The sequence below is a fragment of the Rhinichthys klamathensis genome, unplaced genomic scaffold (genome assembly GCF_029890125.1).
Source record: "Rhinichthys klamathensis goyatoka isolate OS25496 unplaced genomic scaffold, OSU_Roscu_1.1 h1tg000387l_1, whole genome shotgun sequence".
Taxonomy (NCBI): Eukaryota; Metazoa; Chordata; class Actinopteri; order Cypriniformes; family Leuciscidae; genus Rhinichthys; species Rhinichthys klamathensis.
This window is the reverse complement of record NW_026606891.1, coordinates 529,278-545,422: the sequence shown is the minus strand read 5'-3', so window position 1 is coordinate 545,422 and position 16,145 is coordinate 529,278. Positions and strand designations below refer to the sequence as shown.

At 36.4% G+C, this 16,145-nt stretch overlaps 1 protein-coding gene across 1 annotated transcript; it reads left to right on the top strand.

Annotated features, from left to right (window-relative positions):
• Positions 1 to 454: 454 nt before the first annotated feature.
• Positions 455 to 15,753, top strand: ptpreb (protein tyrosine phosphatase receptor type Eb). The gene is made up of 21 exons (XM_056234071.1): positions 455 to 573; positions 5,247 to 5,448; positions 6,287 to 6,358; positions 6,597 to 6,693; positions 8,441 to 8,514; positions 8,689 to 8,822; positions 8,934 to 9,024; positions 9,190 to 9,266; positions 9,427 to 9,463; positions 9,594 to 9,691; positions 9,887 to 10,006; positions 10,266 to 10,429; positions 12,219 to 12,354; positions 12,432 to 12,581; positions 12,715 to 12,808; positions 12,998 to 13,074; positions 13,365 to 13,499; positions 13,629 to 13,754; positions 13,879 to 14,030; positions 14,582 to 14,717; positions 14,934 to 15,753. The coding sequence occupies exons 3-21, from the start codon at positions 6,289 to 6,291 to the stop codon at positions 15,006 to 15,008; spliced, it is 2,043 nt and encodes a 680-aa protein (XP_056090046.1). The 5' UTR covers positions 455 to 573; positions 5,247 to 5,448; positions 6,287 to 6,288; the 3' UTR covers positions 15,009 to 15,753.
• The last annotated feature ends 392 nt before the right edge of the window (positions 15,754 to 16,145 follow it).

Below are 16,145 nucleotides of genomic sequence, written 5' to 3'. Positions count from 1 at the left end.
TTGGCCTGGCTGTGTGGATTGGTCCTGCAGGAAAAAAAACATCAGACATTGTCAGAGCAGAATGAAGCATGTTTTCTTTCAGGATAATCTTGTACATGGCTTGAGTTATGCATCCTTCGGAAAGAAAGTAAAATGTGATGCGAAGGATTGTAAAATGAATATTTTTTAAAGTCAGTTGTTTCTGCTCAAAGAGATTTTTTCCTAATTTATACATAGGCTATATTTTAGTTCTTAGAAACAACATTTTTACAAATCTGACATACATTTATTTTATTATTAGCCTTTTTAAACCAGATATTTAGCTGTCTGACGAGCATCAAAATTATTTGCCATTTTAGTCTACATGATGTAGCCTAAGCCTACTGTATGTGACTGGGTGTTTTTTTTTTTCACCATAAATGAGAGTGACGCACCGGCGGCGGCGCATCATCATCATCATCATCATCATCACACACGGCACCGGTGCTCGTAGAGGAGGGACCACAGACGGACATTCTGCTCAGCATCCTTATAACCATCAACACTGAGCACTGGATTTTACCGAGACTTTACATGGAGCTGGACATCACACTGGTAATATTGCAGTTATTACTTTGCAAAATAGATGGGTTCAAGTCATTTATCGTTTGTGTAGCTTTACTTCGCTCGACGGTAAAGCATGAATTAGTATCTACGGTAAAAGGTAACATGTTTTAAAACGGCCTCGATCACGTCCGTGATGCTGATGAGTTCATAATAATTAATTCTCTCAGCATCGCCCATTTTGTCGTTTACTCGCATAACGTGTAAACACGAGGTTTTATAAACACGTTTTGCGTGTTTACTGCAGGCAATTAGGCTACCGCAGATTTAGTCATTTCAGATTTAAGGAACAGGGGTCAGTGGGTTGTGTCTCAAACCTATAGCCTAAGCTGCCGATCTAGACAGCATTTTGCATGCAGCAATATTTTTTTCAGCTCTCCTGTACCGCAACCTATGATGCCCAAAAATGTTGCACACGCCTATGATGCTCAAAATGTTGTAGGCAGCTCGTACTCAGACAGAGATTTACCCTTAAATGTTTTTTTTGTTGTAAGGATACAGTGTTGAAAAGGGGGTCCCTGCAAATTCTTGGATCAGGAGACTAAAATATGCCAGAAAAAACATCTTGATATAAAAAGTAACATGGCAGAATGTTGATATATTTACTAAATGTTATTTTCATAAAATTAAAAGAAGAGTTAAAATTAAAAAAAATGAAATGAAAATAAAAACATTTTGAAGAAACAAAACATTGGAGTCATAAAGGGCTGGAAAATATCAGTAAACTAATTCTATGTTTAATTTTCAATTCAATTAATTTTATGTTCCTGCCCTTTTAAGGGTTAAACAGGGAGGGAGAATATCAGCGCTCTGTCTAGTGTTATTGCATTATTGGATCAGCATCCTGTGTTTACACTAATATCATATGGATGAAAACAGTTGACTGACCTTTTCGTCACTTCTATTTGGGTTATTCCTTTATGCATATATTACGGAACATAAAAAGTTGCGTAAGGCAATTGTCATGAGCCTGTGGATGTGATGTTTGGAAAAAGAGGCCGATAGATTTTGCCCTGAGGCTGTTGGAGAGAGTGATCCTGACAAGTGATGCTATTGGTATTGGCATACTCATCTTCATTCTTGATCCAGAAGCTAGAACCATTGTAAAAGATGTTTAGATGTGGTAACATGTTTTATTCAAGTCACAAATATATGACTCAATCAACCAGAATCCATTAGGAAACACTATCAGAAGTAATTATTAAGGGTAAGGTCAAATAAAAATAGCAAATAGCCTACCATGCAATATTATTAACATGACATAGAATGAATAGGCATATGTACAAATAGCTATCTCTTCAATTCCAGTAGTTTTAACAGCCTTTGATATCAACAACAAACGATATAGCAAGCTTTTCTCCTCACTTTTTTTTACCCATCAAAACAAACCTGGAAACCTCACATCCACCACTATAATAATAGTTTTCCAAAGTATGGATTATTTATTGATACATTTTTTTACAAACATCTTTTGTCACAAAACTTTATGTATTTCTCTTCCATCTAAATATTTTCTAGCTTTTACCCCCCTTTTTGTTGTTATATTTTGTTGTTATAATCATTCTATAGAAATCATACTGTGTAATGAATCATTTTATCACTATAAATAAATGTCTATAGATAAATAAAATAAAAAATGTAATAAAATGAGCATATTTATTTACAGATACATTTTCTTGAAAGTTAAGTAATATGTATAACATACGTTGTGATGTGACCTTGTTTCTAATAAAGGGAGAGCACGGCTGGCAGGATTAATGCAACATGCGCTAAATGAAGATTAATTTCATAATTACTTATGCACAGCACTCTAATCTGAAAGCTTAAGATGTTGGTAAACACTTCGAGTTTAACACCCTCGCAGTAGCCAAGGCCAAAAGGTCAAAATATATGAAATGGCAGATTTAAAAGACTTACTGGAGTCTGATTATTGTCTGTTATGGTTCCATAATGTAAACTCAGGTAGTAGATAGATATTTCACAAGAAACAAATGCCTTTGACCTTTTCCACTGAAGTTATTATGTTTCAGGTCTCTCATCGATTTAATCTAATTATAGGACATTCGATTGCATGGGATCGGGATGGGAGTAATATGAAATTGTTACAAATCATTTTGCTTCTAGAGATTCAGCCAAGATTATGGATTTTCAGTCTATGTCGGTTTAGGAGTTGTCTGTTACTGATGGGGTGAACCACATCTGTGAAGGTTAAGTGAATTTTAGATAGATAATTTATAGACTATAACTTAAGTCATAAGCTGGTAATGCAATGCACATGAATTAATATAAGTAGAAGCTCTCATTGCATGTGAAAGAGGCTTTTTACTATGCATGGGCATTTGCATTTGTTCTGCATCTCTCTTAAAATTGAAAATAAACACTGTCAGTCACATTCTGCCATAGAGGTCAGTCATAGTGCGGAGTCAGCCTTCTGTGTGCTGGTCAGCATCTCTCTACGCTGCTATGGCTACCACCTCCATCCATCTGCTTCCCGAGTACATGGTTATTTGGACCTACAATTATCTCATTCCACTGAAAATCTATATAGTTTCTGCTAGAGAATTGATCAATTAATGTCATAAATAAAAATGAACACATTGATTTTTGGGGTACGTGCATGCACTAGTGGCAAAATTAAACTTCACCTATCGTCGCTGTCGGGCAGGAACCTGGTATGTTAAAGAATGCTACTTTTCAGGAAATTAAAATGAAATAACTATATAAGTCAAGCTCAAATGGAGTTATGAAGGTTTTTTTTTACCAGCGAATCCCGGATAATTTTGGACATACGTGTTTTGTCCGTCATTAGAACAGCCGCATCTGAGGCAGGAAGTGCATCGCATTAAGTTTTCATATTATAAAGTTTACTGTGGCTATGTGGGCACTCAGTTTTTTTCTGTCATTTAGCCAAAATCTCATGTTATTAAATCTGAAGTGCCAAACACAGGCTACTTAAGACAGTATTGGCTATGACTCAATGACAAATACTAAGACACTCTTCTCCGTACCTAAAATACACAAAACATTAGCCTTTATAATATTCTGGTTGCTTACAATCTTGGAATTGACAGTGGGGGAAAAATTGTAAACACTATTCGAATATGATGCTATTAGTATTTAGTATGATGTTATTTCAGAATGTCTTGAAAAGCAGAAAGTCTTAATGGACCATGAGCAACAATTAGTTAAAGGGAGGCAACATCCTGGCTAAGACCCCCATTAACACAGGAAGCCTATTGGATTTGAAAGCTAAAATCTCTTCCTGTTATGTATTCAAAGGTTCTGTGTTTAGTGGATGATGAGGATCTTATTGTATCTCTTAGAGAAAGAAAGTGTGTTCTGTTTACCTCTGTAAATTACTGGGGAAATGTGTGTCTGACTCTGAAATAAAACTATGTAAAACAAATCACAGAGGCTAGGTAATATTTTTAATGTTTTAATGTTACAGCTACTTCTTTATTCGTCAGTGGTGCTCTCTCATATTTATCTTTATTAAAACAATTGCACCAAGAATATGCATTCAATTTCCATATGAAAGATCTGCATAGTGCAGCAACGTGCACTTCTCAAGGTCACAGCTTGTATTGACAGTCAGATCAGGTTTTACTGCTTGAGTTGCTGCTTGTTCCTTGTAGTGTGTCAGTAGGTTGTTTCGCCTTTCTGGTGACTCATTTGACTCTTTTAGCATGATTTTTTCATGAGAATTTGTCATTGACTCATACATTAACAACAGCTTCCAGACGACCTCGGTTGTGTGGAAGCCTCTGTATTGACTGAGCAGTGTAATCCACAATCAGCTCTTAGAGGGGAAAAAATAAACAAAATATGGTTACATGTCTTGAATGAAGGTTTGATGGTATGCTTATATTCTATTTAGTACAATTTATTCACCTTCTCATCAAATATACCATGTGACTACATATGCTTTTGTGAAATTAAAATGTATGGCCATCCATAAATGAGTGAAAGTGTAATGAATGGATAAGATAAAGTAATGACTGTAACCAGATATATACTAAATTACCCTTAATTTAACATACGCATGTAATAAATGGCTACTGTCATGAGTCACAATAATGGTACATGTAAAAATAAGGTCTCTTAGTGCAGTTACAGCCTTAGTAACCATCACTTGGTTTTGATTGACAATGTTCCCGATTTGATTAGCTTTTATGTGATCCGGTCAGGGTGCTGAGATGACCAACAGTGACTGACCCAGTTTTACACAGTATATTATGACCAGTGTTGTTGCTAAAATTCTTATGGGTGGGCCCATTCTCATCCTTGATGTTACTGTGGTATGAATATGTATGAAATGGTTATTTACAGCTGCTGCAGAGACTGAAGATAAATGCTGCATTACAGCATCACTGGTTGAAAACAGTAGTCGACTATAGGAATGATAATCTATAAGGTAAATGGATAAGGTTTGCCATTCTTGACTACAAAATCATGCTTTTTAGTAGAAGCAGATCTTCTTAACGGAGTCTCGGGCTGACAAATCAACTGGCACAATGCTAGAGGACAGATTTAAAGTTCTTTTTGTGTCTCTCTCCCTCCATCTACAACTCCCTCTGCCTCTACATGTCCTACACATTTTATGAGGTTTAAAAAACAAAGACAATTCCCTCTCCTAATGTATCCTTATCCCTTGTTCTTTGCAGGCAGTGACTATCTAAGGATAGTCCATCCAGAAAGGACAATGAAAAAACCTGCACTCATACATTATTGAAGGACAGGAGTGCCTTCACGGATATCATGACTCCTGGAGACCTTCTGGAAAAGTATCATAATAATTAATGTCTTCTCTCTTGAAAGCGATGGACTGAGACGTTGGCTTCTTGGTGTGAGACATATTTCACATTTGTGAGTACACTTTTGTGTAAGGCTGCATTAATCCTTCATCTTTTCTTTTCTGATCTCTAGACTGAGTTCATAGACGTTTGGAGGCAGGTAGATTTTCTAGTGAAAAGCTTTTGAAAGGATTAATATCTGACATCTCTCTGAAAATGTCACAGGGGATAAGGCATACAGGTTATGTGACAGATTTGCTGTCTGGGGGGATTTCTCACAGGTTGGACATCTATAAATGCAGAGTTCTCTTATTCCCACCCTCTTAAAAATGAAAGAAAAAAAACTTTAACCAAACACCACATATTTCTGCATGCATATTATGATTTACATTTTTACAAATCATATTTTAAATGTTGTCTTTTGAACCCCACTATATACACACATCACATTATAGAAATGCACATTTGTGAGATGCATTTCTACACAACACCTTTTTTAGATATAAAAGATAATATCTGGGGTAAAAAGACTTGTCCTACTTTCAGAGTTTCAGTTGCTGCTGGATGTATGCGGTAGATGGTGCCGTATCCCTAGAGGCCGTTACTCACTGGACCATTAATTGAAATTAATTTTAGATTTGCTCATGTAGAGGGAAGATTCTCACTGAATGCATGAGAAGAAGATTGATGGTTTTAATATAGGTTAATTGAATCTCTTGTGAAGCTTTTGCGGTTTGAGATTTTATGTCAGTTCTGCAGAATTGTTCTGAAATGTACATTTTCAAATGTCATTTTGTAATCTTAGTGAAAAATATGCCTTTTCAACTGAAGTCAATTGTCAGTTTTTTAATTTATTACTGGACACTCACAAATATTTTTAATTGTTTGTTGTTTTCTCTCTTTATGTGTAGCCATGATGGTCCTGTTTCTAGTTTCAGCAGCTCTCATTTCAAACAGTTCCTCTCATGGAAACCTGACAACAGGTATATCATATCCAGATGTTTTTACTCAAAATGATTTATAAACAGCCAAAAGCCCCACATTTGTACACATAGAATTGGAATGCTTCACATTTAAAATATGAAAATGTTTTCAGCAATTTTTTGACACATTTTATCCAGTATAAATCCTTTTCCTTCTTAAAACAAGTCTGCAGATATTGTCTTAAAAGCCTGTGGAAAACCTTACCTCACTCAGTTGTCTTTCTTTTTCTCTGTTCAGAATCTCCAGCGCCTCAGGGCCCACATGTCTTAGCCTCGGGCCTCGTCACCTCTCTCCTTCTCGTCATCTTTCTTCTCCTCATCGCCTACATTTTGAGGCAAGAAAATACACATTCCCCCAAAACATATTTTTTGGAACCCCCCCCCAAAAAAAAAAACACATTATACAGTATGTGCAGAGATACAATGAAATGTATATGAGTGAACAGCTCTTTACTTGACCCCTACTGTACCCAGCTCTAGTCTTTTCTAGTCTGGTCTACAGTGTTGCTAATAGCATAACTTCCTGCTACTATACTTCCAGTCCTTCATTAAACCTCTCACGCCAGCTAGTACAAATACTTGTTTGTAGGCACACCTGTTCTCTCTACATGAAAAGTGCTCATTTGTCCAAGCTAGAACTCTATTTACCCTTACCACTCAATGATATTTAAATGTAATATTAATCATAACTCTTAAAGATTCACTTCCTCTAGGTCTTCTCTACACTGCATACTTTCAAACCTATCCTATAGTATACACTACTGTTCAAAAGTTTGGGGTCAGTAAGATTATTTTTTGTAGGAAATGAATACTTTTAAGGACAGGACTTTTAACATGTAAAAGTTACAGTAAAAGACATTTATAATGTTACAAAATATTTCAAATACATGATATTCCTTTGAACTTTCTAATCATTAAAGAATTCTGGAAAAATGCACAAAATATTCAGCAGCACAACTGTTTTCAACATTGATAATATTAAGAAATGTTTCTTAAACAGCAAATCAGCATATTAGAATGATTTCTGAAGGATCATGAGACTGAAGAAATTCAGCTTTGCCACCACAACAATAAATTACATTTTAAAATACATAAAAATCGAAAACAGTTCTTGTAAATTGAAATATTTCACAAAATTACCGTTTTTACTATATTTTTTATCAAATAAATACAGCCTAGGTGAGCATAAGAACATAAAAAAATCTTACCAGCCCCACACTTTTGAATGGTAGTATACTATATAATACAGTAGTCAACATTTGAAGTGGATCAAAAAAGTGCATCAAAGTTGTCCTAAGACGAGAACGGGTATTGTTCAAAATTCATGTATAACTTTGATGAAAGGTTTTGATCCACTTTAAATGTTGACTACTGTATATTAACATGATTTGTATCCAACATTGCAAACATATTTGCAAATATAGGGCAAATACTTGAATACCCTCAATCTTGAATATTTTGTTATATATATGATGAATAAAGAAGTAAATGTAACATTAAAATATGTAATATTATTTTATATTACTCACGCTATTTGTTAAAAGTGAAGTGTATATTTCTGGCCCTTCAAACGGAATTGCAAAAATAATCACCAGTTTTCACAGTTTTCCCCCTGTCTGCCATTGGTTGGCCCAACAGATAGCCCCGCCCCAAACTCACATCATTGGTTGAGATTAAACAAACAGAAAAATGTTTTGAAAGATAGAACCATACAGCCACAATGTGTACACTTAAGGGAATCAGCCTGCAAATGGCTTTATTATAGTTGACTCGACGCTATCTTTTCAGTCGGGGGAGACAAGTAGAAAAACAAAACATTTCACTTTTAAGTGTGTGTGTGTGTTTATGACCCTGCCGAGTTGCTCCAGCAGCAGCTGCATGTGTAGTGAAATGTGAAAGCAGTTGTGATGGTGTGTCAGCAAGTCATTCTCTCTCAGCTGCTCTGAGGAATCAGAGAACCAAACAATCTGCCATGAGAAAGAACTTTAGATTTTGGTGTGTATTGTGAACTTTCAGCCATTTTTACAATTTTTTTGTAAAACAAAAATCTGTCTGTAAATGTCTTACTTCAAAATGTCTCAGGTTTAGAGAGCAAAGGAAGGATCTTGTCGCTTCGGTTGACAAGAAGATGCCAAATGGCTTTTTGGAAGATCAAGGTAAGTTTTGATCTGTCTGATTTTTTTGTTGCCAATTTAGGTCAAAATCAAGCCTATATTTTTAGAACACCATTTTTAGAACTTGGCGTCTGCTTTGAGAGATATAAAACAGTAACAGTAAGAAAATGTCTCTCTTCCACCCTGTATATTTTTCTTCTTCTCTCTCTCTGTCAGAACAAACGGTGGTGCTCCTTCCCAGATCACCCTCTCCATCAAAGCGTTATTTTCCCATTCCACTGGACTCCCTGGAGGAAGAGTTTCGCCTACGCATGGCAGATGATGGCAAACTGTTCAGAGAGGAATTTAATGTAAGATCTTAGACACACACAGACTTTATCATTCTCCAGATGCACACCCACTCGATATTGTTTCCTTATACTTACGTATTGTTTCTTTCTTCCGCTGCTTCTCTTTTACAGTCTTTACCTTGCGGTTTTGGCTGTGGTACCTTTGAAGAGGCAAGCAGAGATGAGAACAGAGAAAAGAACAGATATCCCAATATTCTGCCCTGTAAGTGTCCCTCACTCTTTCATAGACACACTTGCAAATTTTCCAAACACTGTGGAAGAGCTTGTTTTGAGTCAAGTAACACAATGCAATAGTAACTGTTAGGATTTGGATGGAGAAAGTTTGTCCAAGGGTTTAATAAAACACATCTGTATATTTCCTTCACAGATGACCACTCAAGAGTGCTACTTTCACATATAGATGGATATATGGGCTCAGATTACATAAATGCCTCTTATATAGATGTGAGTACTTTCTCAGTGTTTTCAATGACTGGAACCTGTAATCTAATTTTAGTATATAAAATATTGATATGATGCTTATATATAACCTTATATCCTATAGTATATTAAAATATTTTTTGGGGTTTGAATCTCATGTTTAATTAATTTACCTTTCCCATAGGGTTACAGAGAAAAAAACAAATTTATTGCAGCTCAAGGTATGCAATTTTTCACCCTCTTCCCAGTTGTAATTACAAAAAATGACCAGGTAATTTTATCGATTTAATGTTATCTCTCTCCCCTTTATTGACCTTTGCTCCCTTTTGAATTTCAATATCTTATGTTTAGGCCCAAAACCAGAGACAGTGGGAGATTTCTGGAGAATGGTTTGGGAGCAGAAATCTACCACTATAGTCATGTTGACCAACACAAGAGAGAGAAAAGAGGTAAGAGAAGATATCACAAAGTCACACCAGACAGACTTCATGAGAGTTTAACAAGTAAACAGTAGCACAGAAGATCATGGCCTTATTCAAAAACTCATATAAAAAGGGTCCATATAACAAAGAAATTCAAAACACGCCCATTGTTGCCCAATATTTTGCAAAACATCTGTGGTTGTATGTATGTGTGAAATGCAGGAAAAATGCTATCAGTACTGGCCTGAGCAGGGCTGCTGGATCTACGGCTGTGTGAGGGTGGCAATGGAAGATGTCACAGTGTTGGTGGACTACACAATCAGGAAGTTCTGTGTGCAGCACGTGAGTGGCCATTTCCCTCAGAAACACTACAGCATCATTATTCAAATGCTCTGTATACTATGCTCATACACTAGTACACAATTTCTTTTGACGTGCCATTTAGTAGCCCAGAATGTAAAATATTCTGAGCTACTAAATGGCATGTCAAAAGAATGTGTGTACTAGTACTCTTGTGGAATCAGTAGGCCACAACTGACTATTTGCTATTTGACTGTGCTATCTGTAAGTTATTTGAATGCAAGTTGGTGTGATTTTGCAGCATGCTGCTGATGGTTGCAGACCTCCAAGGTTGGTCACTCAGCTGCACTTCACCAGCTGGCCTGATTTTGGTGTACCCCTCTCCCCTATTGGCATGCTAAAGTTCCTCAAGAAAGTCAAGTGTGTCAACCCTTCCCATGCTGGACCAATCATAGTGCACTGTAGGTAAGACTGTGGGCTATTCTTAAAATATATGCGCATACAGACTTAAGAAAAGGAATGTATAGAAATGTATTACAAACTACAATCAATCAGATCTATAGAGTGCAACAGTTCCCCCACATTTTCAGCACCATTGGTTTCTGATTTTTTTTCAGCTATAGGGATTCTAAAAAGTATTTTTTAAAGCGTTATAAGCCATGAACATAATCAACCAGCTACATTGTAAATCAGAACATTACAAAATTTGATTTGAAGCAAAAAATTATTTGAAAATCGGATTCTGAAAATCGATCGGAAATTGAAAAAGACTGTGTACTTAATGGCTTTAATGAGGGGAAAAAAATCAAAAACATACGGAGCCGTCTGCTCTCTAATCGCTGATGATGTCATACATTGAATGACATCAAAAGTGGCTTGACCTGGGGAATGCGGCACCTGTAGCCCATTTCCTGCACACGCCTGTGCACGGTGGCTCTGGATGTTTCTACTCCAGACTCAGTCCACTGCTTCCGCAGGTCCCCCAAGGTCTGGAATCGGTCCTTCTCCACAATCTTCCTCAGGGTCCGGTCACCTCTTCTCGTTGTGCAGCGTTTTTTGCCACACTTTTTCCTTCCCACAGACTTCCCACTGAGGTGCCTTGATACAGCACTTTGGGAACAGCCTATTTGTTCAGAAATTTCTTTCTGTCTTACCCTCTTGCTTGAGGGTGTCAATGATGGCCTTCTGGACAGCAGTCAGGTCGGCAGTCTTACCCATGATTGCGGTTTTGAGTAATGAAACAGGCTGGGAGTTTTTAAAAGCCTCAGGAATCTTTTGCAGGTGTTTAGAGTTAATTAGTTGATTCAGATGATTAGGTTAATAGCTCGTTTAGAGACCCTTTTCATGATATGCTAATTTTTTGAGACAGGAATTTTGGGTTTTCATGAGCTGTATGCCAAAATCATCAGTATTAAAACAATAAAAGACCTGAAATATTTCAGTTGGTGTGCAATGAATCTAAAATATATGAAAGTTTAATTTTTATCATTACATTATGGAAAATAATGAACTTTATAACAATATGCTAATTTTTTTAGAAGGACCTGTATTTAGGCAGACCATCTCAATTACGTCTTTTGCAGTGCTTCATGGGACTCTCTGATTGGTGGAGGGTTTATTCCAGAATCAGAATCCAGAAATTCTGCTGTTAAACAATTCGTAATTTTTTTTTTCAATAATGTAAACTGATAGCTTTAACAAAAGCATGCACCATCAATTAACAACCTCAGAGAACACTGCAGGTCTGCCTTTAAAGGTTTAAATTCAATAATTCAATAAAATAAATTCCATATGGAGAAAATGAATGGAATTTTTACTTCAGGACCCCGACTGTTGTACTCTATTGGGGTGTATTTCAGTATGCTAGTGATTTCAGTACTATTTATTGGGCAAAACACATTTAAAACCCTGAACATTCTGAAATGCAAAGTATGTAGAAACAACCAGCAACGCAGATGTCTTGAGGCTCAGCTGTTAATGTGGGATTGTTAACACCTCAGCCAGAACAACAGACTTTCTCAAGTGTGAAAAGGCCCTTTTTGCAGTGAAACGTCAAACTGTAGATCTAATACACTATACAGCAAGAACCTGCAATATTCACGCAATTGATCCCACATTTAATTGAACTGAGATAATTATCTATCCCAAGATATTAATACAAATGAAAAGACTGTGCAGTTTTGACTACATTATCTCATTATCCCTCATTCCATGCCCTACTTTACATCTCACGACTCATTTTCTCTCTGTGAAGTGCTGGGGTTGGCAGGACTGGGACGTTCACTGTGATTGACGCGATGATGGATATGATGCACGCTGAAGGGAGGTTGGACGTGTTCGGCTTTGTGTCCAGAATAAGAAAGCAGCGCTGTCAGCTCATTCAAACAGATGTAAAGGACTTTCTGCTGTGTTTGACTCATCATTTCAGCAGTGATTGGCCACTGATATTCCTCTCTCTCGCCCACAGATGCAGTATTCGTTCATTTACCAGGCACTTTTGGAGCATTACCTGTTTGGTGACACTGAGCTAGACATCGCTTCATTGGAGGGTCATCTTCACAAACTCCACAACACACACACACACATGGACCGAGTGGGTCTGGAGGAAGAATTCAGAGTAAGAAGCACATCAGTTCAAGGGTTTGCTAAGCAAGAGTACAGAAAGATCTTATAAACATTGACAAAAGTGAATCGCTTTGAAAGAACAGTGTGTTCTTTCTAACATGTCTTTTTATTCGGAATCTCCTCAGAAACTGACTAATGTCCGCATAATGAAGGAGAACATGAGAACTGGAAATCTGCCTGCTAACATGAGAAAGAACAGAGTACTGCAGATCATCCCATGTGAGAAAATATATACAGATTTATCATTTTAGCTTCTTTCTTTCTTTCTTTCTTTCTTTCTTTCTTTCTTTCTTTCTTTCTTTCTTTCTTTCTTTCTTTCTTTCTTTCTTTCTTTCTTTCTTTCTTTCTTTCTTTCTTTCTTTCTTTCTTTCTTTTCTTGTAATCATTATCCTGTGTTTTTTTTACCAGATGACTTCAACAGGGTAATTTTATCAATGAAAAGAGGGCAGGAATTCACAGACTACATTAATGCATCTTTCATAGATGTAAGTATATATTATTATAATATAATATTACTTGATGTGTGCACTACAAATCTATTATGCATTGCCAATATCAAATGCAGAGTAGTGTGTAAATCTGGCATGCACTGCAAAACTAGTGTCATCTATTAAAAGCTATGTAGATTGACTTTTTATTATTAAAATAATAGTAATTTTGCACACATACAGGCTATTTGTTCAGTTCTTGTTTTGCATGCATTTTAATAAATATATTTAAAGATCATTAAAAACATTGGCAAATGTACCCATAACACTATGCTTTACCATTGCAGGGTTATAGGCAAAAGGATTACTTTATAGCAACTCAGGCACCTTTGGCTCACACTGTGCAGGACTTTTGGCGCATGGTATGGGAAAGGAAGTGCCACTCTCTTGTCATGCTGACTGAGCTGAAAGAGAGAGAACAGGTACAGTTTAATGGTTTATATTTGAACTGTTTTATATTTATATATGAATCGACATTAATAAATGGTGCAGTAACAGTTACTCTTTCATGCCTGAAGCATTCACTTCCTTTCCAACAACTCTCTCTCCAGGAGAAGTGTGTACATTACTGGCCAGCAGAGGGCAGCGTTTCATTTGGAGAGTATGTACTGGAGCTGAAGAGAGACACACTTTGTGAGACTTTCAGCATTCGAGACATGTTGCTGTCATATGCATCAGTGAGTTAAACGTGCAGTGAATTTGACCATTTTATGGTCCATCATACGCTTCACTTACATTAGGAGCTTCCTTTATTGTGCTAAATTTGTTGACCATGCTGAGGCTGAATTGGGCTGTTTGCAGGAGAAGCAGAAACGTCTAGTCAGACAGTTCCACTTCCATGGTTGGCCAGAGATTGGAATCCCGTCAGATGGAAGGGGAATGATTGACATAATTGCTGCAGTGCAAAAACAACAACAGCAATCTGGAAACAACCCGATAGTGGTGCATTGCAGGTACACACACCCTTTATCTCTCCCTCACTTAACACACACACACACACACACACACACACACACACACACACACACACACACACACACGTAAGGTTTCCATGTTTAATGAGGACTTTCCATAGACATAATTATTTTTATACTGTAAAAATTGTAAATTTTATCCCCTAAGCGTAGAAACAACCCTTACAGAAAACTTTATGCATTTTACATTTTTAAAACAACATCATTAAGTATGATTTATAAGCTATTTAACTCATTGGGACCAAAAAAAATGTCCGCACAAGGTCAACGATTGTTGGTATTACTATCCTTGAGAAGACATTTGGTCCCCATAATATACAGTAGGGTTTACCAGGACCACACACACACACAGACAGTTTATACAAAATTTTTTGCTTTTGAACAATATGTACGACTCTGTGTATATGTGTGTGTGTGTGTGTGTGTGTGTGTGTGTGTGTGTGTGTGTGTGTGTGTGTGTGTGTGTGTGTGTGTGTGTGTAAGCCTGTAAAACCAGTCATAAAAGTGTGTATTTTCCTTCATGACATCAGTGCTGGTGCTGGTCGGACCGGAACCTTCATTGCCCTCAGTAACATCTTAGAGCGGGTCAAAGCCGAAGGGTTACTGGATGTATTTCAGACAGTGAAGAGTTTACGCACTCAGAGACCACATATGGTCCAAACTGTGGTAAGAATGTAAAACACTATACATAAATTCATATAGATCTCATGGCTAAGGCTTCACTAATATATTACAGTATGGACTTTTTTAGATCTGATTGCTTCACTATTATATTACAATATGGAAAATAGTATTATAATAAAATAATACAGAATGAATCGTTTTTGACTGTCAGATCATTGTGTGAATTATGATCTAATGTATTTTCATTTGTCTTCTCAGGAACAATATGACTACTGCTACAGAGTTGTGCAAGATTTTGTTGACATCTACTCTGACTATGCTAATTTCAAATGAGTGCAGCTTATCAACACACATTTATATTACTGAAGAAAACAAAACTGAAGAAAAACATTATTATTACTGTGGCTTAGTGACACTCCATGCACTTGACATTTCCTATTCTTGCTATTTATATGCAGTTAAGGTAATATTTTGGATATGACCAGATTCCAGTGGCTTAACCATGTCTTTTGCATTAAGTTTTTGTTATGTTTGTGTAGTCATCTGTATGAATACAGATTTTTTTCTTTTAATATGACGATAATATTTGTACATTAACATCTTTTTTTTTGTTTACTACAAAATTATTTTTATTTAAAAAAAGGAAAAAACTGTTCACAACTGACGTGTAAAGCATTCCATTCTCAGTATTTGTTCATTCCTTCTATTTATCCCCCAGCTTGCTTCCCAGAAAAGATCTGCATGGTTATTTATGTGTACTAGTGTACTAAAAGTAATTAGGATACTTCCAAATTTGAATTTTATGGCAATTCTTAGCCAGACTCTGATTTGCATCAGCCCTGATAAGTCACTTGTTCCATATACATGCTCTTCACCTTTCACATCACCTTCATAACCTGAGATGTCCAGCGACTTGAAACTTTAAGCAGGCTTGAAAGTTTCTGTGATGACAATGCTGTTTATTACTAGGACTTTTCAAGCCAATCAAATAATAAAGAGGCTAAAGCTGTGACAGATACAGATGTGGATTAAAGCATAAAACACTCAAAGGAAATAATAAAAAATGATATTTGGTTGTGAAATTATTACATGTCATAAGGGTTTAGTGAAACCTGTGAAAAAACAAAGGAATAGTTTCCTTTCATAGCTTCCTGCTTTTTTGAACAAGGTCGAGTAGAAAAGCTCTTCTGTACTGTCAATGCAGTGTTCTTGAAACAGGGTGATAAATTATGAAGAAAATGAGGAAAGACGTATGCCTTAATCCTGAATAACACCATTTTCTGCAATAAAATGTTTCAGTCAATAATACTTGTGACTGTGTGTGCGCAAATTTTCTGTCTATTAATTTTACTATAAAAATGCAATCTAAGTAGCTTTTAAAGGAGTCATAATGTGCAATTTTCACTTTTCCATGAGAATCAATGTATGTTATGATTGACTAACGATTATACATTGGCCGGGATGCCGATA

Bases quoted from the DNA above. Each gene is read 5' to 3' on its own strand.
- ptpreb (XM_056234071.1), top strand. From the start codon at position 6,289: ATGATGGTCCTGTTTCTAGTTTCAGCAGCTCTCATTTCAAACAGTTCC. The intron at 12,582-12,714 runs GTAAGAAGCACA...GAATCTCCTCAG, and splicing joins GTCTGGAGGAAGAATTCAGA to AAACTGACTAATGTCCGCAT. The intron at 13,755-13,878 runs GTGAGTTAAACG...GGCTGTTTGCAG, and splicing joins TGTTGCTGTCATATGCATCA to GAGAAGCAGAAACGTCTAGT.